General features: G+C 36.4%; 1 protein-coding gene across 1 annotated transcript; it reads left to right on the top strand.

Annotated features, from left to right (window-relative positions):
- The first annotated feature begins 4493 nt into the window (after positions 1–4493).
- LOC123535147 (uncharacterized) lies at positions 4494–8332 on the top strand. Its single transcript, XM_045317699.2, has 2 exons — positions 4494–5294; positions 6265–8332. Exons 1-2 carry the CDS (start codon positions 4966–4968, stop codon positions 7616–7618), a joined length of 1683 nt encoding a protein of 560 aa, XP_045173634.1. The 5' UTR covers positions 4494–4965; the 3' UTR covers positions 7619–8332.
- The last annotated feature ends 16442 nt before the right edge of the window (positions 8333–24774 follow it).

Below are 24774 nucleotides of genomic sequence, written 5' to 3'. Positions count from 1 at the left end.
GTTTGTTTTGGGTTTAACGCCGCTTTTCAACAGTATTTCAGTCATGTAACGGCGGGCAGTTAACCTAACCAGTGTTCCTGGATTCTGTACCAGTACAAACCTGTTCTCCGCAAGTAACTGCCAACTTCCCCACATGAATCAGAGATGGAGGACTAATGATTTCAGACACAATGTCGTTTATCAAATAGTCACGGAGAACATACGGCCAGCCCGAGGATCGAACTCGCGACCCCGCGATCCGTAGACCGACGCTCTACCTACTGAGCTAAGCGGGCGGGTCGTTTCTTTATCAGTCTTTTCCACATAGTTCTATACCCTAAACACTGCACTCGCGCTTTATTGCGTTCACCACATCTTCTGCAGAGCAGTAGGACTGAGGACGTCTCCGTAAACGCAGTTCGCGCTTAATTCGTTTCAAATGACGTATGCTGATTTTAATGTTGTGTTTACAGAAAAAAAACAACTATTTCCGAATGCTTTAGTCATTCGGCAAAATAGATTTTAATCAGTTTATTTCTTGTAAGACCATTTCCAGCCAGGAGAATATTCAACGGCACAAATGCACACCAGTATGAATAGAACCCCGTACATTTTGGGAAAATCTTTGGCTTTTAGGTTCCAGCAATTTGGTAGCTCCCTCTATTTTAATAGTCACATTTCTGTACTTCCCAAACGAATAATGCTCCCATCACATTTAATTTCTGGACTATGTTTCTTGAACTTGTAGTATTAGCTTGATTCTGAAAATACAGAAATGCCATTAAATTCATAATATTATGACAGACTTCCAAGTGGGACATAATTCTGACTGAATGAAATTTAATGTAAATATACATACCAGTGTTTCCCGATTGGGAAGTAACGTTTCCTGTTTGGTAAACTTTGAAATTAACAAATATAAAAGTTCAATGAAAATTTTGAAAAGACAGTAAAAAAAGCTGAACAGTAGAAATTTATATAAAATATTTAAGTTAACATTGGCATATTTCATTTAATGACACCATGTATACTGTTATGCACCGGACCATTTTGATGGAGACAAGTAAAAAAAAATGATGACTTTGCTTCACGTATGGGAAACGATTTACTATATTTAGTAACAAGTCTCTCGTTCGGAAAGTAGGGAAAACCCATTGATTTCCCGACAGGGAAGTTTCCACCTACTATTATTAGTTATTTAGTTATTTCCAAGTTTCATTTAGTGTGAGCAAAGTGTTTTTAGGTTGAAGCATGTACAAATTCCCAAAACAAAAAGCTGTAACTAAATCTGCTGAAAGAACTCATACGCCCTTCTCTCAAAGTTTCTTTCAAATCTGGCCAAAAGTCCTATATTTAAGTTTGCATAAAATATCTGCACATCTATATGAAAAATGATTCCTAACAAATCGTGCCAAAAGCAAATGCATTTATCAGTCACTCAAAAAGCTCCATTCAATTCTGACCTTGGTTTTTGAAGAAGAAGTGCAGACATACTTAAATGGACAACAACAGGAGTCCAGTATAATTCATATAAAACTTTTTTTTTTTTTTTTTGCGCACAGAGTATAAAAAGATTTACACGAATAAAGGGATGTAATGCAGTAGAAGGATCCAAAGCTTATTACTAGTAATACTTCTTAACACTTGCTGCAGATTCGGCTCGTGTGCAAATTTCTGGCGTTGCTAATGCTCTGCAGAGTTACCGCAAAACAGTTACTAGTACCTGGGAGACGAATATTCCCATCTATATATAAACTGTATTACAAACATATTTTCCAAAGTCAAGATATTCCACCAGATATTAAATATTCGTACATGAAATCGTGTAGTTTAATCCTACGGAAAAGATCAACTAAAACACATATACATAGGTACACATGTAGGAGGAAGGCCTAATAGGTGCAAATGGTGGGATATCTTCAGAGAAAATTATTTGAACGTAAAAATTACACTAGAACTTATTAGGTATTATTCCCAGTATACCGATGATACTTAGTACTGCAGCCATTATAAAGCAATAAACATGGTTTTTAAAACACTTGAACACATTTGTCATCCTGACTGTCTTTTTCTTAAACTAAAAATAATTGTGCCAGATAAATCGACGTATACATACCTCTTCTGCACTAGAGCTATTCTCCATTATGATGCAGTTTACCGCGTTTTACCTTTCATATGTTGTAACAAATAAGTAGTAACAATTAATTAATAACAAATAAGTAATAACAAATAAGTCATAAGAAGTAACTAAAATGTCCCTCCAGGGCTTCCGTACGTTTTGACCGATGAAAACGTCGAAATTTTAACCAATCAAAGCTCAATATTATTGACGAATGACATTGAGAATTCAGAACGCGAATTGTATATAAGAGAGTGCACAGCCGTCAATAGTCATTCTTTACAATTCGTACCGGTAACATGGAAAACTGTGACTCTATCGTGAACACTTTCACCGGCGCTGATGAATTTTGCAAGGATACAGGATTTCAGTCAAATGCCACGCGTTCTCTTCTGCATCTTACCGTCAAATGACAACAGTAATCATAGTCTGAATATTGATCAGAGAATAAAATATTTTGACAGGTTTAAACCTGTACACCATGCTATAGCGTACAAATATGATGATTTTACATAGCGCAGGATTCGATTTATGAGCGCATTAATATAATTATAGAAATGTATAATTTCTTTAATAAACCTGATACGAAATACAATAGAAATACTTAACTAAATTATTCATACAACGTACCAGTGATGCGCTTTCACCTAATGAATCAAACTCTAGATGGTCGAATATAAATATCGTTTCACTACCAACAGCCAATCAGAATGCAATATTTTGACAAGCGGTAACACTTTTCCAATACACCTGACAGGTCAAGACCCGTATCGCTTTACTCCACGCTACATATATATTGATTTTAAAGAGCGCCGTTAACGCTTTATGCATAAGTATAGAAATGATTACCTATAGCAAAATGGTATTAATTTCTTTAATTTACCTGATACTAAAATGAAACAGAAATATTTAATTTAATTGTTCATACAGCATAAACCGTGATATGCACTCTACCAGATCCTTTAACCGAATGATATTTACCTGTAGAACTGGAGTATAGTATATAACACTTCACTACCTACAGCCAATCAGGAAGCAGAATTTTGACAATCTTTTCTATACTACTAATCAATATATATGTAGCGTGGAGTAAAGCGATACGGGTCTTAACCTGTCAGGTGTATTGGAAAAGTGTTACCGCTTGTCAAAATACTGACTGGCTGTTGGAAGTGAAACGATATTTATATTCAACCAGCTAGAGTTTGATTCATTAGGTGAATTTATCCGGAAGAAAGCGCATCACTGGTACGTTGTATGAATAATTTAGTTAAGTATTTCTATTGTATTTCGTATCAGGTTTATTAAAGAAATTATAATCATTTCTATGATTATATTAATGCGCTCATAAATCGAATCCTGCGCTATGTAAAATCATCATATTTGTATGCTATAGCATGGTGTACAGGTTTAAACCTGTCAAAAATATTTTATTCTCTGATCAATATTCAGACTATGATTACTGTTGTCATTTGACGGTAAGATGCAGAAGAGAACGCGTGGCATTTGACTGAAATCCTGTATCCCCGCAAAATTCATCAGCGCCGGTGAAAGTGTTCACGATAGAGTCAAAGTTTTCCATGTTACCGGTATGAATTCTAAAGAATGACTATTGACGGCTGTGCACTCTCTTATATACAATTCGCGTTCTGAACTCTCAATGTCATTCGTCAATAATATTGAGCGTTGACTGGTTAAAATTTCGACGTTTTCACCGGTCAAAACGACTTTATTGGAGATGTTTCATTGGTTCGTTTTTCCTGCCTTCTGATTGGCTATTTTATGTTTAGAAACGCCGGTATTAATCTGTATTCTAAATGGATAAAGAGTGGCGTACAAGTGTTGGTTCATTTTAGTGTGGGATATCGACGAGTTTACATCTGTTGAGTGGGTAATATTTTGTCTTATAATTTCATTTTACAAATAGTATATCGGTTATTCTCATATAGTTTTAATGCTTTTTATTTTAATGATTGGTCAAGTCGTAGACAGTACGTAATTATCTCATTATTATACATTTTCTTTCAAATGGTTTTTATACGAGAAAAGAGGTTAAAGGATTCTTTTTTTACGCATGCATATAGCTTTTGTTTTCGTGTTATCTCCCCATGTAGGGCTGACCCTCAATGTGCGCGAACACGCCCTCGATAGGTATAGAAGTCAGCTCTATATACTTCAGGGAGTCATTTCTATCAATAGAACATAGCCATTTTCAGTATGACAGTCTTGAACTGGATTTATTACTGTCGTTTCTATTTATAACATTGTGAAGTCATTCTTAAAATAGAAAGGTGATGTCATTCTAAAACTAGAATTCAAAATGGCCGGTGCGCATGACGTGATAGATCTAAGATGGCCACCGCGCCTGCGCAGGTCTGTCCCTAAAGAGACCCCAATAGACATTTCTAACGTAAACGTAAATCGGAAACGGATTACTGAATCCGTAAATGTTATTTGGAAATAATGGTCTAAGGGAGATACTATTGCATTACTATTGGATGAAATTGTTTCCCATAGACCACAAATTAGCCTAAAATTTTACGGATTCAGTATTCCGTTTCGTAATTACGTTTACGTTAGAAAGGTCTAATACTACTAATACGTTTAATTAAACGTAATTAAAGTGTGAAAATCCGCGATAACGGACTGCCGGGACTAGACTGAATTGACACGTTTACAGTATATTTCCAAATATGCTTTATTCATAAAGTGCGATTTTGTCTGTAGTATTACAACATCCTGTTGTTTTTTTCTTTTGCCTATCGTTTAGCAAATCAAACCCGGTTTAAAATAAATACTTGTTACGCCCGTGTATTATTTGTCATTGCAAATCGAAAGAGGAAGTGTATTTAGAAACTTTATCGTTTAAAATGGCGTCGAGTGGAGAGGACACATCCGATGAAATGTTTAATTTCAAATGTACTGCTTGTGCTAAAAGAAATGGGAATAAGAAAGCAGTGAAATATTGCGTGGAATGTCAGGGCTATTGTTGTCAGGCATGTGTAGATACTCATGAGGTTTTTCCTACTTTAGTAACTCACACTCTTTTAGACAGGGCAAGTTTCAAGTCGGAATTCACGACTGATCTACCAGAAATACCAACACAAAGATGTACCATTCATGAGACAAACCTGATGAACATGTACTGTGAAAACCACGACGTCGTTGGATGTACCACTTGTATAGCACTGGAACACAGGTGAGATGATAAAATGAGAATGAGGCAAGGATAAAATTGTATAGTTTTCTCAAGATTACAATTTTAGTCAACTTGAATATTGTAAATTTGATAAGGAGTCATTTTACTTACATTCGTTTGTAATATAGCAATATAATAGGTGTTAAATAGATGTTGCGCTAGTCTGAACAGTGTTTTTGCAACTGACTGTTCAAAGGCAGTGCCCTGCTGTCTTCTTTTCCATGTGTTTGTGTTTGTTTGTCACTAATTCTGCGTTTTATTTATGTTTTCATTTGTATATAAATATACATACGTACTCAGCCAGTGTGCACCTATGTATATAATTATGGTGATTTACATATTCCCATATTTTCATGTGAAGTGTTGTATGTGCGGCCGCGTTCGCTGAATGAAACTTTTCCTGATGCTTTTTGTCTTTGATTTTAATTTAAATGATCCGTTTTCTTTGGATTTCTTACTGTAGCTATTTAATGCTTCAAAGTTCAGCTTTGATAACATGTTATTGTTATCTATCGACCCTATTAAAGTCTGTGCATGTTTATCTTTATGTAAACATAAAATATCATAAAACTAAAGTTGACATTGTTAAACAATTTATCATTTAAAAAAAAAACAAAAAAAAAAAAACAAGCATGAGGTATGCGCAACGAATGATTTGAATCACATATATTTGTTTGTCTCGAAATGCATACTTTTAAGTAGACATTACGTTTTTTAAATCATTGTTTTCTTACTGAAACAAAACAGTTCACGGTTTTGATGGCATCTGCTAGCATCTTCAGTGACTTCATAAAGGTGTTTTGTTTTATTATCATTCCAAGGACTGTAGATGTGTTGAGATTATAATATTCTAACCTAATATATGCATAAAAACTAAATAAACGTTTCATTCATTCGTTTAACTTTGAAACAAAAAGCTATTAATATCCGAAACAGTTTATAAAATAGAATAATTTTTGTAATATTTCAGGGTCTGTACCGACGTCCGCTCTATACAAGATGAAATTGGCAAGCTTTTCAGACAATCAGATTTTGAAAAAGTATGTCAGAATTTAAGAGAGAAGAAATCGGGAATCGAGAAATCAAAGGAAGCAAACATCGCGCTTCTTGACGAATTGAATAAGTCGAAAGACGAAGCAGTGAAATCAATAAAAGATTTCCGGAAAGATCTTGAACTTTGTCTGGAAAAAATGGAATTGGAATCAATAAAAATAGTGGAAGAAGAATTTCACAGAGCTGAATCGATTTTAAAGAATCAGATGGATAAATTAGAAAATGAAGTGGGTAGATTGGAAAAAGCTGCAAATGATGTGGAGAAGTCTGAAGGGAACAAAGCACAACAATTCGTCTCAATAAAAGCAGCACAGAAGCTTGTAGCTGAAGCAGAAGCAGATTTTAACACAGTGGATTCAGTAGTTGAAGCAAAGATGGTATTTGTTATAAACCAAAATATACGTGATTCTCTAAAGCAACAGCTGACTTTCGGTTCAGTTTTCCCTGTAACTTCAAAGCAAAAGCGAACAACCATCTACACAATTAAAGGGATGAGGGAAATGGATATTAGAACGCAGAATGACACCCACCAAGGAGATATACATGGGTCTTGTATAACAGAAGACGGTTTACTTTTGTTAGCTGATTGTGACAATAAGAAGCTGAAAGTTGTGGACATTGTTAAAATGTCAGTAGTTGATCAGTGTAACCTTCTTGGCAACCCTTTTAGTGTTTGTTGTGCCAAACCACATGAAGCAGTGGTCAGCTTTAATAACAACACCATTCAATTTATTTCCCTAAGCAACCCGATTTCACCTATGAATCAAATCAAGCTTGGTCATTCTTGCTCTGGCCTGTGCAGCTATAAAGATAGATTGTATATAACTGACAAGTGTATATCGCTTTACATACATGACATGGCGGGAACTCTGCTGCAGACAGTATCAAAAGACAACTCCGGAAATGACTTGTTCGCAAACTGTCAAAAGATAGCTATCTCTGATACTGGAGATAAAATATTTGTAACTGACAGTAAGAAAGGAGTGGTTACTGTCGATACACAGGGGAAGCACATTGAAACATTCAGCGATACAGGTGTAACCAATGCTTTGGCAGTGTGTACAGACTACAAGGGAAATCTATTCGTGTGTGGGAATGCGTCAAATAATGTAGTACAATTAACTCAAAATGGAAAGGAAAAGCTTGGTGTGGTCGTGCAAAAGTCTGACGGAGTGCAAAATTCATTATCTATTTCTTTTGATCCGAGACGGTGTACGTTGATAGTTACTCAGTGTGGCAATGACAAAGTAAAGTTCTTTGACTTGCAGTAGCCGGCTTAAAATACACAAATGCTAGTACATAAGATGGGCTAAACCGCTTATTCACTTAGTTCGTTCATGTATGAAAAGTACTTAATATTAAATTTCCTGCTTTATTGTAAATACAGTGAAAGTTTAATAAAAGCAAATTCTAGTACCAGCAAATAAGTTGTTGTCTCGAATTCAAATATTAAGAATAGGAAGACTTATGTGAAGGAAACACTTATTTTTGATTTTGTCACATTCAACCATTATATTCCAGACTAGGTAATTATTTCAGTATTATGTCTATCTTACTTGACTTTCATTATCTATAACACGTGCAGCAAATGGAGATATCAGAATCAGGCAAACTATAAGATGAGTAGAGATGCTGCCATTTTTACAAACAAGGCCTATACTCGGACTGCATGATTTCCAATTTGAAGTTAATATAGAAGCAACTGTTTTTAGCATATGGAGAATCAGTCAGTAAAACCAGCTGTCATCTAATATAGATAAAATGCCATGTTGGAACGAATAATAAAAATATACCGGTATAAATCGAGAAGCTTTATCTTGGAACCTAAACAGAAAAAAGTTAAAGTTGATAGATTTTGCCCTTGGAACGAGACCTACAAGAATATAGTCGACATGCTATTTTTAGAGAATCGAGATAGGAAAAAATAAAGTCTATATTCTTTGTCATACGAACAGAGTAGAAAAATAAAGGTAGAATGTCAGATATTTAAATATTATTATACCTCACATAAATGTCCAATGCAAATTTCCCATTAGTTTAACTTGAATAATATATCATATTCCCCAGTGATTTTATATCACATGCGCAAAATCGTTATTTTCAATTTCTGCGCAGGTGATATGATCTATAATTTCATATCACATGCGCAACAGCGTTATTTTGTTTTTCTGCGCATGTGATACTGGTACTGATGATTAACCCGGACAGAAAATGAGGTTTTTTACCTGTAACTTTTTTTTTCTGCACATTGTTATCAGTGGTTGGTATCAAAATAAAGCTTAACATTTGCTGAAAACATTACATAATTCAAATCTATATTTAGTAAGCAAACTCACATGAAGTGGGGCCTTGAAAGGGGTATGTAAAATGGGGACTGTACGAACGTTGACAGATGATAAATTCGACCACTTTGTCATTTACAAAATTTTCCTCATAGTATTATATTGAAACTCTCAAAAATGATGCAACAGTCATTCCGGATCAAATAATGAAAAGTGACCAAATGTCAGGCCTTTATGTGTTGACAGTGAGCATGCGTAAAAGGCACCCTCCCCAGTAATTTTGGATACATATTTTGTTATTCAGATAAATGTAAGTCATTTATATATACAGAATATTTACCAGTTTTGTTTTTGTTTACACCAGTTGGTGTTGTTAGTGGTTGCTATTAGATGGTGTGTTCAATTATATGAATAACCGATTGCAATCGAATAATTCCAAGGTGGTCGACTTCATCATCTGTCCTGGTTTATCATCAGTACCAGTATTATTTTTATCATATCACCCGTTGAAAGATTGATACTTTCGCATTGATTAAAAGACTGAGTCGATAAATTTACAGACGAGGCGCTTATATAATTATGCTATAGGATTAAATTACCCCGCTTTTCTGGTGCTCTTGCATGTGCGAACACGGCCGAGTTTTCATTTTTATGCAACGTGCAAAATATTTCGAAAAGAATTTTTCATCAAATATTGAATCGAAACTACTACAATAAGTTTGGAAACTACAATAAGTTTGGAAATGATCTAACTAAGAAAATGAGTGCTCACACTTATATGTTTCGTTTAGAAAAAGAAAGTTATCGCCGTTTATCGAATGCTACTGATTGACGCAATGTTGAACTATTAGAATAAATATACAGTAAGGGTCAGCGATATGTAAAAAAGTCTTATTACACAGCAAAGTCGCCACAAATTATAAGTGCTAACAAGTAAAGACTCTTTAATTCTGTCTTCATTATTTGGTTAGTAATTACTTTTTAATGTTAAATAAATTATTATGTTGATTTTCCAGTAAATGCTGTGACCCTTATAAGCTTTCGGTATAATAAAATAAATATTGCATTCCTGAGAGGGTGATATGAAATATATGGCGCCTCGGTCAATATTCATATATCTCGCGGTGAACATTTTTCATATCACCCTCTCAGGAATGCAATATTTATATAATATGTTGTTGGAACAAGAAAAATGTAACTTCAGATCATCAGATGTCTCGTCTGTGTTTCCGTTATAAATCAATGTATCCATGATCGAGCGTATAATAGTCTTTTTGAATTTATGCATTTGTAGTAAACGTTACATTATTTTTGTTTATTGAATTTGATTTCTATTATATAATAAACAAGCAAATTCGATGAACTGGTATCCCCCGCCGAAAGGGTTTGTGGTGAGGAATGGCAAAAAAAAATTATCCGGCAAAAAGTTAAGGATGTTACTAAGAAGCAAATAATTTCATTAGTCAAAATCAGTTTAACAGAAAGTAATATGGTGGTATATTTCTGCCACGTGATAATTTGTAAGCTTTCCAGGAAATGTGTGCATTTTTCTGAAAACATTTCAGCAATAAATAATGTTTTCAAGATATTTTTATTCATTTCCTGGAAATATTTTAGCGCAATTTTTCGCGTTAATGCTTGGAACTGCTACGAGATGCTCGGTAACTATCACGATAATGTTTTTAACTTTTCGGCGAAGTTGTACATTTTTCTGAAAACTTTATCGCAATAAATTATTTTTTCTCGATATGCCTTTTATTTCCAGGAAACTTTAGGCTATTGTGATAAACTTTTCAGAAAACTTCGCTTTATCAAGATACTTTTTTGAAGTATCGCGATAGCTACCCGACTATCTCGTGGCAGAAAGGTGGCTACGGAAGCTTATTAGGGCCTACAGTTGGTGAGATGTTTTGTGCTAAGTCGACTTGTCTTTATACGCCTGGATAAGATGTTTTACACATGTCAATAAAATTTATTGACAAAGATTAAAAGTATAGAGGTAATGCAACTTAACCTTTCTCGATATGCTCGATGTTTTTCTCTTTTCGACTTAACTTTTCTCGATATGCTCGATGTTTTTCACTTTTCGACTTAACTTTTCTCAATATGCTCGATGTTTTTCTATTTTCGACAAATATTTAATTGAAAACAAAATATACATCGTGATTTTCGAGAAAAACATTGTGAGAAATTTTCTATAAATCTGTTTATATTGAAAATATAGCTGAACAATAGATTTTTAAGGGGGGGGGGGGGGGGGGGTCACCTCAGTGTGGGGAGGGGGTTGTGATGTGGGGGTGGGGTGGAAGAGGGGGAAGTTTTGTTGTGTTATTATGAAATTTCACATGTTCATATTGAAATATAGCTGAAAAATAAAATCATAAATGAAACAATAATTCTGTGCAGACAAGACCACAAATTAGACAAGTTTTGCCCTTTTAGGGGATATAACTCTGGAGTCAATCATGGGATATGCCTGGTTCAAGAAAGGAACCAAGATCTTTTGGTGGTAAAAGTTATGTGCAAAAGTTAAAATCAACTCACAAACAAGAAGGGTTTTTGTAACAAAAACACATGTCTCCCCCAGCCTCCATGATTTGTTACAGTGACTATTTGTGCCAAGTAATTTGAAAATCCTTTAAGGGGTTTAAACAATACAGCCCGGACACGATTTGTGAAGGACAGACAGACGAACTTACAGGATTTGTGGGGTAATCCCTTATATTACCTATTATCTTCCTTTGATCCTTTTAACCCCACAATACTATTTTTTAACCCCACAATACCAATTTAACCCCAGAATGACCACAACCTCAGAATGTCAAATTCAACAGAAACGCTAACCCCAAATTTACATGTGGGCACGTCGGGACAGACAGACGGACAAACAGACAACTCGGGGAAAAACAATATGTCTCCCTAGAATATTTCTGGGGTAGACATAATGAAACCATCACTGTGCAGACAAGACCAATATAGGCAATTTTTGAACCTGACGTGTTTAAGTATCACGTGACATGCATAATTATATCGCCTTAAAGTAAACGTTCTCGAGAAAAAGATGTAACAAGTCGAGTAAATTATGTTGAAATACCAAATACATTTATCTTCTTGTTATGTTTCTTGACGACTTCGCTGAAAGATCTAGTTAGACGTGTAGAAGTTAATCGCATTGACAAATATTTCACGCAATTCGATAAAAACGTATGCGTAATGATTAAAAACATTTACGTATAACGTATTAATTATCACGCCTTCATCAGATGTTTCTGTTCAAAACGAAAAGACACAAGTTGACTTGACGCGAAACTTTTAGATAAGTGGAGGCCCTGATAAGCTTCCGTAGGTGGCATAAGAAAGTGTACATAATAAATGTATGTTACGTTGATCCTGACTAAATAAATTATTTTAATGGAATTGTTTACTGTAATAAGCTCAGCTTTTAAAATTAAATGGAGTTATTTGAAATGTGAGCTTGAAGTGTAACTAGAACGAAATATTGTTTTCAAGTAGTTTGGCACCAAGTGTTTCTGTTTAACATGTACATTTGAACTTAAAAGAACAGATGTCCTTAAGAGAGCACAATCAAGGAAGAAATCTTGAACATGGCTAGCGGCAGGGTGGGTGTGGTTACAACTTCACATGTTGGAGGTTTGGACATTTTTTAAAAAGGAATGGGGAACGTTATAACTTTGCATGTTGATAAATATTCATGGAAGGTTTGAAAAACATCTAAGAAATGAAAAAAAAATTGTTTGGGGGGGGGGGGGGGGGGGGGGGGGGGGGGGGGGATGGGGTGTGACCAAGGCAAGGGGGTGACCAGGTGTTGGTACACAACTTTACATGTTTATAATAAATGTTCATGGTAAAGAATGTAAGAAGTTTAATGAAAATACAAATGTGATGAGCGAATGTAGTGCATATTCTTAGCACTTCATCATACAAGTACGAAAATTGCTGCAAGATGCAGCAAAAGGAAACTCCGCGCCAAACAAAGCAGTGTATGTAGTACAAATAGAACAGAACGTTATATTACGATGCTGGTGCTGGTTATAGAACCTAGGCAAACAGACAGTCTGTTGAGGGTTCTTGAATGTTGGAGAAAAAACATTGCTTTTGTAGTGTGAGCAAGATTTTTATGGTTGACCTACTTATTGACTAATCATCACCCATATGTGAAATTGACCTTGATAAAATGTTCTATGTTTCGGTATATGGAATGAAATGTACATGTATTGTGTACACAAGGTTGTTCTCACATTCAGTCTTGTGCCGTATTTTTGTTCATCCAAAATGACTGGGTTTCAAACTTGTATATAACATGTTATCAAAACTATTATTTACCAATCATTGATCTAATTGCAAATTGGTTATTTGCACTGTGCAATCTACAAAATGCGCAGATTGGCTATTTGCGCGTAACAATTGCGAAGCTACTGCCAGTACTATTACGCAAATGGTAATTATCGTAACACACCGAACAAATAATTTGGATATGCTAACATCTAAAATAATATATCAGTATTTGCTTGAGAAATGCACATTCACATGTTTAAGACTTTATAGAATAACACGCCCATCAAATCTATTTCTAGCACATTCTTCAAACTAAAAAAAGGAATTTTCCACATGATGTCCGACAAAAATGCTTTCTTTTCTGCTCTTTGATTTCTTTCCTGCTTCTTTTCTTCTTGTGAAGCTAATTTTTCTCGTTTCAACTCTGATACCATTATTATGGGCCAGGTCAGACATTAAAAGTAACAAGAGGGCCAATATGGCCCTAGGTCGCTCACCATAACAGTGTAAACACGTTTTACCTAGTGATTTCATGGAGACAAATATTCTGACCAATTTTCATTAAGACTGGACCCAAAAACGTGGCCTCTTGAGTGTAAACGAGCATTTTCTTTAATTTGACCTAGTGACCTAGTGTATTTAACCCACATGACCCAGATTTGAACCTGTGCAAAATTTCATGAAAACAAACATTCTAACAAAGTTTCGGGAAGATTGGAGCAAAAAAGTGGCCTCTAGAGTGTATACAAGCTTTTCCTTCGATTTGACCTAGTGACCTAGTTTTGACCCAACGTGACCCAGATTTGAAATCATCCAAGACTTCATTGTTATAAACATAATGACCAAGTTTTATAAGCAGAATCAAAAATGTGCCCCCTAGGGTGTAAACAAGCTTATTCTTTGATTTTATCTGGTGACCTAGTTTTTGTCCACACATGACCCAGATAAAAATTCATTTGACACGTCATGCAGACAAACATTCTGACTAAGTTTCATGCACATCAAATGAACAAGAGTGTTAACAAGCTGTTCATAAAATGTGGCCTCTAGGTTGTAAACAAGCTTTCCCTTTAATTTGACCGGATGACCTAGTTTTTGATCTGACATGAACCAGTTTCGATCCAGGCCTAGAGATCATCAAGATAATCATTCTGTGCAAGTTTGTATCAAATCAAAGCATAAATGAGACCTCTAACTGAATGGCTGAAAGGGTCAAAACAGAAAATTTTGCCCCTTTCAGAGGCAGTAACACTAGAACCGACGATGGAATCTAGCTGGTTTTCGAAAGGTACCGAGATCTTATTGTGACTTAAGTTATGTGTAAGTGTGGTTAAAATCAAGTATAAAAAGTCACTTAAATCATTTTAACAAGGTAAAACTTAACAAATTTTGGCTCTTTCAGGGGTCAATCAGGGGCCGTAACTCCGGAACCTATGATGGATCTGACAGATTCACATGGAATCCAAGAGTTATTGTTGCTGAAGATATTTTGCAAGTTTGTATCAAATCAAACCATAAATGAATTCTCTATATTGCAGCAAAAGCCAAAATAGCAAATTTTGGCCTTTTAAGGGGCCATAACTCTGGAACCCATAATGGGTTTTGGTCAGTTTTCGAAAGGAACCGAGATGTTATGCCAATACAAGTTGTGTGCACCTTTGATTTAAGTTGATTGCAAAATGTGGTCTCTATCGTGTTCACGAGCCAAAATAGCAAATTTTGCCCTTTAAGGGGCCATAACTCTGAAACTCATAATGGGATCTGGCCAGTTTTTGAAAGGAACCGATATATTAGGCCAATACAAGTTGTGTTCAAGTTTGATTAAAGTTGATTGCAAAATGTGGTCTCTATCTTGTTCGCAAGCCAAAATAGCAAATTTTGGCTCTTTAAGGGGCCATAGCTTTGGAACCCATGATGGGATCTGCCAGTTTTCGGAAGGATCCGAGATATTATGCCAATACAAGATGTGTGCAAGTTTAATTAAAGCTGATTGCAAAATATGGTCTTTATCGTGTTCACAAGCCAGAAATAGCAAATTTTGGCCCTTTAAGGGGCCATAACTCTGGAACCCATGATAGGATCTGGCCAATTTTCGAAAGGAACCGAGATATTATGCCAATACAAGTACAAAATGTGGTCTCTATCGTGTCACTAAATATCTGAAATTTTGCAAATCAAAAGAACAAAATCGTCATTTCCAACATACATTGCACTCACAACAAGAGCTGACAAGAGAAACTTTAAAATCATTTAAAATATACAACAAATTTTGACAAAAGTTGAAACAAGAGGGCCAAGATGACCCTAGGTCGCTCACCGAGTAACACACCATAACAGTGTTAACATGTTTTACCTAGTGATTTCATGGAAACAAATATTCTGACCAATTTTCATTAAGATTGGACCGAAAATGTGGCCTCATTAGTGTAAATAAGCATTTTTGTTGACCTAGTAACCTAGTTCTTTACCAAACATGACCCAGACTCGAACTTCTCCAATGTTTTATGAAAACAAACATTCTGACAAAGTTTCAGGAATATTGGAGCAAAAACGTGGCCTCTTGAGTGTTTCCAAGCTTTTCCTTTGATTTGATCCAGCGACCTAGTTTTCGATCCTATGTAACCCAGATTTGAAATCATCCAAGATGATAACACACATTCTGACCAGGTTTTACGAAGATAGAATAAAAAATGTGGCCCCTAGAGTAGAAACAAGCTTATCCTTTGATTTGACCTGGTGACCTAGTTTTTGGCCTCAAGTGACCTAGATAAAAATTCCTCCCAGATTTCATGCAGACAAACATTCTGACAAAGTTTCATGCACATTAAATGAAAAATGCAGCCCCTGTTGCATGCACAAGGTTTTTCTTTGATTTTAACAGGAGACCTAGTTTAAGACCCCCAGATGATCAAGATTCAAACTTGGGATAAAGATCATCATTTTGACCAAGTTTCATGAAAATAGGGTCATAAATGTGGTCTCTGGAAAGTTATCCAGTTGTTCCTTTGATTTGACCAGATGACCTAGTTTTTGACTGCACATGACCCTGATTCGAACTTGGCCTAGAGGTCATAAAGACAAACATTCTGCCCAATTCTTATAAAGATTGAATCACAACCTTGGCCTCTAGAGTGTTCACAAGCTTTTCCTTTGATTTGACCAGGTGACCTGGTTTTTAACCCCACATGACGCAGTTTCGAACTTAACCTGGACATCATCAAGAAAAACATTCAGACCAAGTTTCATAAAGATTGAGTCACAACTGTGGCCTCTAGAGTGTTCACAAGATTTCATTTGATTTGGCCTAGTGATCTAGTTTTTGACCCAACATGACCCAGATTCGAACTTGACCTAGAGATCATCAAGACAAACATTCTGCCCAATTTTTATAAAGATTGAATCACAACCTTGGCCTCTAGAGTGTTCACAAGCTTTTCCTTTGAATTGACCAGGTGACCTGGTTTTTAACCCCACATGACGCAGTTTCGAACTACACCTGGACATCATCAAGAAAAACATTCAGACCAAGTTTCATAAAGACTGAGTCACAACTGTGGCCTCTAGAGTGTTCACAAGTTTTTCCTTTGAATTGATTGGTGACCTAGTTTTTGATCCTACATGACCCAGATTAGAAGCTGACCTAGAGGTCATCGAGGTAAATTCTGACCAATTCTCATGAGTTTCAAACTTGAATTGTGGTCTCTAGATTGTTAACAAGCTTTTTCTTTGATCTGGCCTAGTGACCTGGTGACCTTGTTTTTAACCCCACAGGACCCAGTTTCAAACTTTACCTAGAGATCATCAAGACAAACATTCTGACTAAGTTTCATAAAGATTGAGTCACAACTGTGGCCTCTAGAGTGTCATAATCTTTTCCTTTGGTTTGACCAGGTGACCTAGTTTTTGACCCCAAATGACTCAGTTTCGAACTTTATCTGGAGATCATCAAGTTAAACATTCTGACCAAGTTTCATAAAGATTGAATCACAACTTTGGCCTCTAGAGCGTTCACAAGTTTTTCCTGTGATCTGGCCTACTGACCTAGTTTTTGATCCACATGACCCAGTTTCGAACTTGAGCTAGAGATATTCAAGACAAATATTCTGACCAAGATTCATAAAGATTGGGTCGCAACTGTTGCCTCTAGAGCAAGGCAATATTTAATGTTGGCGCACGTCGCACGCCGACGGACACCGGACAATGACCGGTCACAATACCTCACCTTGAGTACTTCGTGCTCAATTGAGTTAAAAATGCCTTTTTGTGACCTTTAACCTTGCATTGCAACCTTGACCATTGAGTAACAGACCAAGCTTTGTTCCTGTGAAGTTATTTTCTATGTTGAACATTTGTGCCAACTTATTTTGAAATTCACTCCCAAAATCGAAATATTCAGACAATGTTTCTATTTTTTTAGATAAGAACAAATTTTAAAAACTTTTCATGAAAAGATTAATTTTTAAGATCGTGTATCTTTTCATGCAAAAAAAACATTTTGTTTTGAGGGAAAAAAATCTTTTCGCGAAAACTCTTTGTTTTTTGTGAAAATACCATCTGAAGAAGTGCGCACAACCTAAACGAAGAAATATTGTCAAACAATCTACTGTACCGATAAGGGAAAGTAACAATGTGTTGGAGTTTGAAGCGAGCACTAATGCGAAATTTTCCACTTAATATCTGCATTTCTTATCTCCTCTAAAACCACTGAATGGATTTTGATGAAACTTTACACAAATGATCTCTGGGAAGCCCTCTTTCAAAGTTGTTCAAATGGTTCTGGTTCATTGCACATACGGTTCTTCTTAGTTAACAAGAAGGTCATGATGACCCTGCATCGCTCACCTGAGTTATATGAGCCACATGGTTCAAATGGCAAACTGATGCTTAAATATTAAGAAAGTAGGTCAGTAGGTCATATTCATGGTCACTGAAAATCAATTTTAAGATCCGTGTGCATAACTGTACACATCATCCAAATATTAAGGCTGTATCTTAAAAAACAAGAAAGTAGATCAAGGTCACAGTCAAGTGGCCCCTAATCGCTTGGGGTCATCAGGTATTATTATTAAACAGTCTAGGAAATGATCTGATAATTTTTGAAGTATTTATTCCTATATAACTCATATAACAAGTGACCCCCAGGGCCGGGCCTCTTTTCATCCCAGGGGCATAATTTGAACAATCTTGTTAGAGATCCACTAGGCAATGCTACATACAAAATATCAGAAGCCTAGGCCTTGCAGTTTCAGACAAGAAGATTTTTAAAGTTTTTTTCCTATATAGGTCTATCTAAAACTTGAGACCCCCAGGACAGGGCCTCTGTTAACCCTAGGATTATAATTTGAACAATTTTATTAGAGGACCACAAGACAATGCTACATACGAAATATCAAAGGCCTCGGTCATGTGGTTTTAGACAAGAAGATTTTTAAAGATTTTTCCTATATAAGTCTATGCAAAATTTGTGACCCCCACCCCCGGGAGGGGTCTCTTTTCACCCTAGGGGCACAATTTGAACAATCTTCATAGAGGACCATTAGATTATGTCACATGCCAAATATCAAGGCTCTATGCCTTGTGGTTTTACACAAGGAGAATTGTTTAGTTCTTTTTCGGTTGCCATGGCAACCAGAGTTCTGCATGGAATTCAATTCTTTGAACAATTTTGAAAGGGGGCCACCCAAGGATCATTCCTGTGAAGTTTGGTGTAATTCTGTCCAGTGATTTTCAAGAATATTTTTTTAGAAAATGTTGACATGCGGACATCTGACGACGGACATCGAGTGGTCACAAAAGCTCACCATGAGCCAAAGGCTCAAGTGAGCCAAAAATAGGTTTTCAGCTATCAGACTTTAAAACTCCTTTTCTCTAGAGCTTTGATATTTGGCATATGATAGAAGGGTTTGACTCTCTACCATACTTGTCCTTACTGCCCTAAGGTAAAATAAATGGCTACGCTCCTGTGTCTGACATGTACTTACTATAGGCTTTTTAGCCAAAAGCTCAGGGTGAGCTATTGTAATCGCTCACCGTCAGGCGTCCATCGTCCGTCCACACTTCCCTTTAAACAACATCTCCTCCTAAACCACCAGACCAATTTGGATGAAACTTCGGAGGGATGTTCCTTGGATGGTCTCCTTTAAAAATTGTTCAATGAATTGAATTCCATAAAGAACTCTGGTTGCCGTGGCAACCGAAATGAAAAACTTTAAAAATCTTCTTATCCAAAACCACAGGTCATAGGGCTTTTATATTTGGTATGTAGCATCATCTAGTGGTCCTCTACCAAGATTGTTCAAATTATCTCCTTAGGGTCAAATATGGTTTACATAGACGTATATAGGGAAAAATTTGAAAATCTTATTGTCATAAACCACAAGGCATAGAGCCTCAATAATTAGCAATTGACATCATCTAATGGTCTTCAATAAAAGTTGTTCAAATTATGCCCTGGGGTGAAAAAAAGCTCCACCTAGGGGGGTCCCAAGTTTTACATAGACTTATATAGGAAAATACTTAAAAAATCTTCTTGTCTGAAACCAGAAAGGCGTTTGATATTTGGTATGTAGCATTACCTTGTGGTCCTCTGAAACCAGAAAGGCGTCTGATATTTGGTATGTAGCATTACCTTGTGGTCCTCTGAAACCAGAAAGGCGTTTGATATTTGGTATGTAGCATTACCTTGTGGTCCTCTACCAAGATTGTTCAAATTATCTCCTTAGGGTCAAATATGGTTTACATAGACGTATATAGGGAAAAATTTGAAAATCTTATTGTCATAAACCACAAGGCATAGAGCCTCAATAATTAGCAATTGACATCATCTAATGGTCTTCAATAAAAGTTGTTCAAATTATGCCCTGGGGTGAAAAAAAGCTCCACCTAGGGGGGTCCCAAGTTTTACATAGACTTATATAGGAAAATACTTAAAAAATCTTCTTGTCTGAAACCAGAAAGGCGTTTGATATTTGGTATGTAGCATTACCTTGTGGTCCTCTGAAACCAGAAAGGCGTTTGATATTTGGTATGTAGCATTACCTTGTGGTCCTCTACCAAGATTGTTCAAATTATGTAATTAATACTTCATTAAAACTAGTAACCTTGAGCTGGTGTTATGTTGTGTTATGTAGTATAGTAACCATATACTTATATTACCAACCCAAAGAGGTCCTCCCTATGAAGGAACTGCGGCACAAAACGGACATGTACTGTCTCACCTGGACTGGAACCCAGTGCCATTTGTCTACAGAGTACATGATCTAGACTCCTGACTGAGCCACCGGGCCTCTTATACTTCTATACCCTGACATCTACATATGGTAGAGCTATAGACTCACGTACAGCATGTACAGCTCGCTCCCTTCAGATATAACATGCTAGCGCCTAGAAAACGAACCCTAATGTTCGCGTGCAAGGGCATGTGCACGGCCAGAACATTATATAGGAAAAAACTTTAAAAATCTTCTTGTCTAAAACCACAAGACCTAGGCCTTTAATGTTTGGTATGTGGCATTGCATTGTGGTCCTCTACCAAGATTGTTAAAATTATGCCTCTGGGGTGAAAAGAGGTCCTGCCCTGGGGGTCCCAAGCTTTACATAGACTTACATAAGAAAAAACTTTTAAAAATTTTCTTCACTGAAAGTTCAAGGTTTAGGCTTTTGATATTTGGTATGTAGCATTGCCTAGTGGCTCTCTAACAAGATTTTTTCAAATTATGCCCCTGGTGTGAAAAGAGGCCCCGCCCAAGGGTCACTTAGTTGTTATATGAGTTATAAAGGAAAATCTACTTCAAAAATTACCTGATCATATTTCCTAGACTGTTTATAATTACCTGATGACCCAAAGTAATTAGGGTTCACTTGACTGTGACCTTGACCTACATTCTTGTTTTTTTAAGATACAGCCTTGAAATTTAAATGACATACAGTTTTGCATACCGATCTTAAAACTGACTTTCAGTGACCATGAATGTGACTTACTGACCTACTTTCTTAATATTTTAGCATCAGTTTGACATCTGAAACATGTAGATCATATTACTCAGGAGAGCGATCAAGGGTCATCATGACCCTTCTGTATGCAAGAAACTTTGAAAATGAGTCTTGATATTTGGCGTGTGATATCAGATTTGTAATTCCTACCGTAATTGTTCAAATTATTTCCCTACGTTCAAAAATGTGTGTGACATGTATATAATAAAGGCTAACATAGAAGAAACCTAACTCTGTACTTGTACAAACACACTCGAAGCCTTGTACACAGGTGAGCACTTTAGGGTCAATGACTCTCCTGTTAAAATTTTAATCAAATTGCTCCTGCAATAACTAGAATTGTCACAGGAGTGACTTATACCCCCACCATACGGTCCTGTCACAGAAGAATGGCAACCGTCAACCATAAGAAATTTTAGAAATACTTAGAATAATATAAAACGTAAAAAAAAACCTTAATACTAAACAAAATTTTACTCGTCTTTGGAGTACTTCATCCTGGGCTTCCTCGGCACATATAAGTAATACTAGTATATGTGCCCAGGATGAGGGATGAGGTAAATATAAAAATCTCTAATATAAGAGATACACTAAAAATGAATACAAAAACTAGAAATGTGTCCATGGGACACAGATACCCCCACTACATGACATTAAAATGACAATTTTTTCCCAGGTCAGGGGCCATAACTCCTACAATACTGAATGAATCCGGACGCAAAACCCCAGATGCACAACTGCACATGCTGACCAACATTCCTGTAAACTTTGGTGACTCTAGGTCAAATACTTTTGGAGCTACGCACAACACAACATTAAAATGACCAATTTTTAACTAAGTCAGGGGCCATAACTCCTACACGACTGAATGAATCCGGAAGCGAAACCCCAGGTGCACAACTGCACATGCTGACCAACATTCCTGTAAACTTTGGTGACTCTAGGTCAAATACTTTTGGAGCTATGCACAACACAACATTAAAATGACAAATTTTTTACTAAGTCAGGGGCCATAACTCCTACATGACTGGATGAATCCGGACGCAAAACCCCAGGTGCACAACTACACATGCTGACCAACATTCCTGTAAAGTTTTGTGACTCTACGTCAAATACTTTTGGAGCTAGGTGCAACACATCATTCTCGGAAGGACGGACGGACGGACGGACAGACGGACGGACGGACAGAAGGACGGACAAGGGCAAATCTATATGCCCCCCCCCAAAGTGGGGGCATAAAAATGCCTTATCGACACACGTTATCACAGAAAAATATTTTTACTTTTTACACAGGACTAATAATAAACAAGAGGGCCATGATGGCCCTATATCGCTCACCAGAGTTCATCTGGCCTACTGACCTAGTTTTTGACCCCATATGACCCAGTTTTGAATCTGACCTAGAGATCATCAAGACAAACATTCTGACCAAGTTTCATAAAGATTGGGTCACAACTGCGACATTGAGTGTTCACAAGCTTTTCCTTTGATTTGACCAGGTGACCTAGTTTTTGACCCCAAATGACCCAGTTTCAAACTTGACCTAGAAATCATCAGGACAAACATTCTGATTAAGTTTCATAAAGATTGAGCCACAACTGTTGCCTTATGTGTTCACAAGCTTTTCCTTTGATCTGGCATACTGACCTAGTTTTTGACCCCACATAACCCAGATTCGAACTTGACCTAGAGGTCATTAAGAAATACATTCTGACCAAGTTTTATAAAGATTGAGTCACAACTGTGGCCTCTTGAGTGTTAACAAGCTTTTCTTTTGATCTGGCCTACTGACGTAGTTTTTTATCCCACATGACCCAAGAAAGTAGGTCAGTAGGTCAAGGTCACAGTCAAGTGACTCCTTATCACTTACGGTCATCAGGTAATTATAATTAAACAGTCTAGGAAATATGATATATAGGAATAAATATTATCATAACTCATATAACAAGTGACCCCCAGGGCAGGGCATCTTTTCACCCCAGGGTCATAATTTGAACAATCTTGCTAGAGATCCACTAGGCAATGCTACATTCCAAATATCAAAGGCCTAGGCCTTAAACTTTCAGAAAAGAAGATTTTTTTTTTCCTATTAAGTCTATGTAAAATTTGGGACCCCCAGGGCAGGGCCTCTTTTCACCCCAGGGGCATAATTAGAACAATTTTGGTAGAGGACCACAAGGCAATGAAACATATCAAATATCAAAAGCCTAGGCCTTGCAGTTTCAGGCAAGAAGATTTTTAAAGTTTTTTCCTATATAAGTCTATGTAAAACTTAAGATCCCCCGAGGAAGGGCCTCTATTCACCCCAGGTGCGTAATTTGAACAATCTTGATAGAGGACCACAAGGCAATGCTTTATACCAACTATCAATGGCCTAGGTCTTGCAGTTTCAGACAAGAAGATTTTCAAAGTTTTTTCCTATACAAGTCTATGTAAACTTAGGACCCCCGGGGCGGGGCCTCTTTTCACCCCAGTGGCACAATTTGAACAATCTTCATAGAGGACCATTAGATAATGTCACATGCTAAATATCAAGGCTCTACGCCTTGTGGTTTTGGACAAGAAGATTTTTAAAGTTTTTCCATGGCAACCAGAGTTCTGCATGGAATTCAATTCTTTGAACAATTTTGAAAGGGGGCCACCCAAGGATCATTCCTGTGAAGTTTGGTGTAATTCTGCCTAGTGGTTTTCAAGAAGATTTTTTTAGAAAATGTTGATGGACACACGACACACGACGGACGACGGACATTGAGTGGTCACAAAAGCTCACCATGAGCCTTTGGCTCAGGTGAGCTAAAAAGTTAGAAAATACCTAAAATATTGAAAATCAAAAAACAGAATTTCTAAAAATAGACAAATTCTTGGAATTTAAGGGGAAGTAACTCAGTACAAGTTTTAAAAAAGCTTACTTCCCTTTGGCTCTAAGCCAATCAGAATGATATATAGTGAAAATGCATCAATAGTCTTAAATTCTAAGTAAAAGGTGTCAGAGTTATGCATCTTGTGTCACATGATGTGGGTGATGAGGTGGAACATCTATTTTAAGTTTGAATCAATTCCATTTAGTAATAACTGAGATATACTGAAAATGCATCAAAATTTACCTTAAATTCTAAGTAAAAGGGGGCATAATTCATGAAAAGTTAGTGTCAGAGTTATGCACCTTGTGTCACAAGATGGGGGTGGTAAGGTGGAACACCTATTTTAAGTCTGAATCAAATCCATTTAGTAATAACTGAGATATAGTGAAAATGCATCAAAATTAACCTTAAGTTCTAATTAAAAGGGGGCATAATTCATGAAAAAATGGTGTCAGAGTTTTGCACCTTGTGTCACATGATGTGGGTGATAACGTGGAACATCTATTTTAAGTTTGAATCAAATCTATTTAGTAATGTAACACCCGTAGGTGCTAAGTCAGTAATGGCAGGCGGAAGAAATTAAAGTCAACACAGTTTTAAGTTCATGGTTGTAATGAGCAATATAGATTGCTGGAAGTTTTTACTAACTTTATAACTGATTCAGTAGTCTTTAGCAATACATCACAAATTGGTAATTTTGATGTAAACAGCTCAAAATATCTATAATCAGATGTTCATTACCACTTAAGCTACTTTTGAACAATGATAATTAACTGTACATCTCATTAAAATAGGTGTATTAAGTTATCAGGCATACAATAAGTCACGACTAAGTTTGACTAGTCGCGTAGCAGTTTACAAAGAGTAGTCTAGTTTCAGTATATACTTTTTACATAGGCGTGAAGGTTAAGGTATTTCCAGTGACACACTTATATTTACAGAGAAAAAGTCTGGCAAGAAAAGTCTAACACCAATGAAAAAACGTGGTCTAAAAAT

Source organism: Mercenaria mercenaria, chromosome 12 (assembly GCF_021730395.1).
Source record: "Mercenaria mercenaria strain notata chromosome 12, MADL_Memer_1, whole genome shotgun sequence".
Taxonomy (NCBI): domain Eukaryota; kingdom Metazoa; phylum Mollusca; class Bivalvia; order Venerida; family Veneridae; genus Mercenaria; species Mercenaria mercenaria.
Note: the sequence above shows the minus strand (reverse complement) of the source record. Positions and strands in the feature narration are given on the sequence as shown.

Coding starts and splice junctions, on each gene's coding strand:
- LOC123535147 (XM_045317699.2), top strand. CDS start 4,966: ATGGCGTCGAGTGGAGAGGACACATCCGATGAAATGTTTAATTTCAAA. Junction 5,295..6,264: donor TGTATAGCACTGGAACACAG/GTGAGATGATAA, acceptor GTAATATTTCAG/GGTCTGTACCGACGTCCGCT.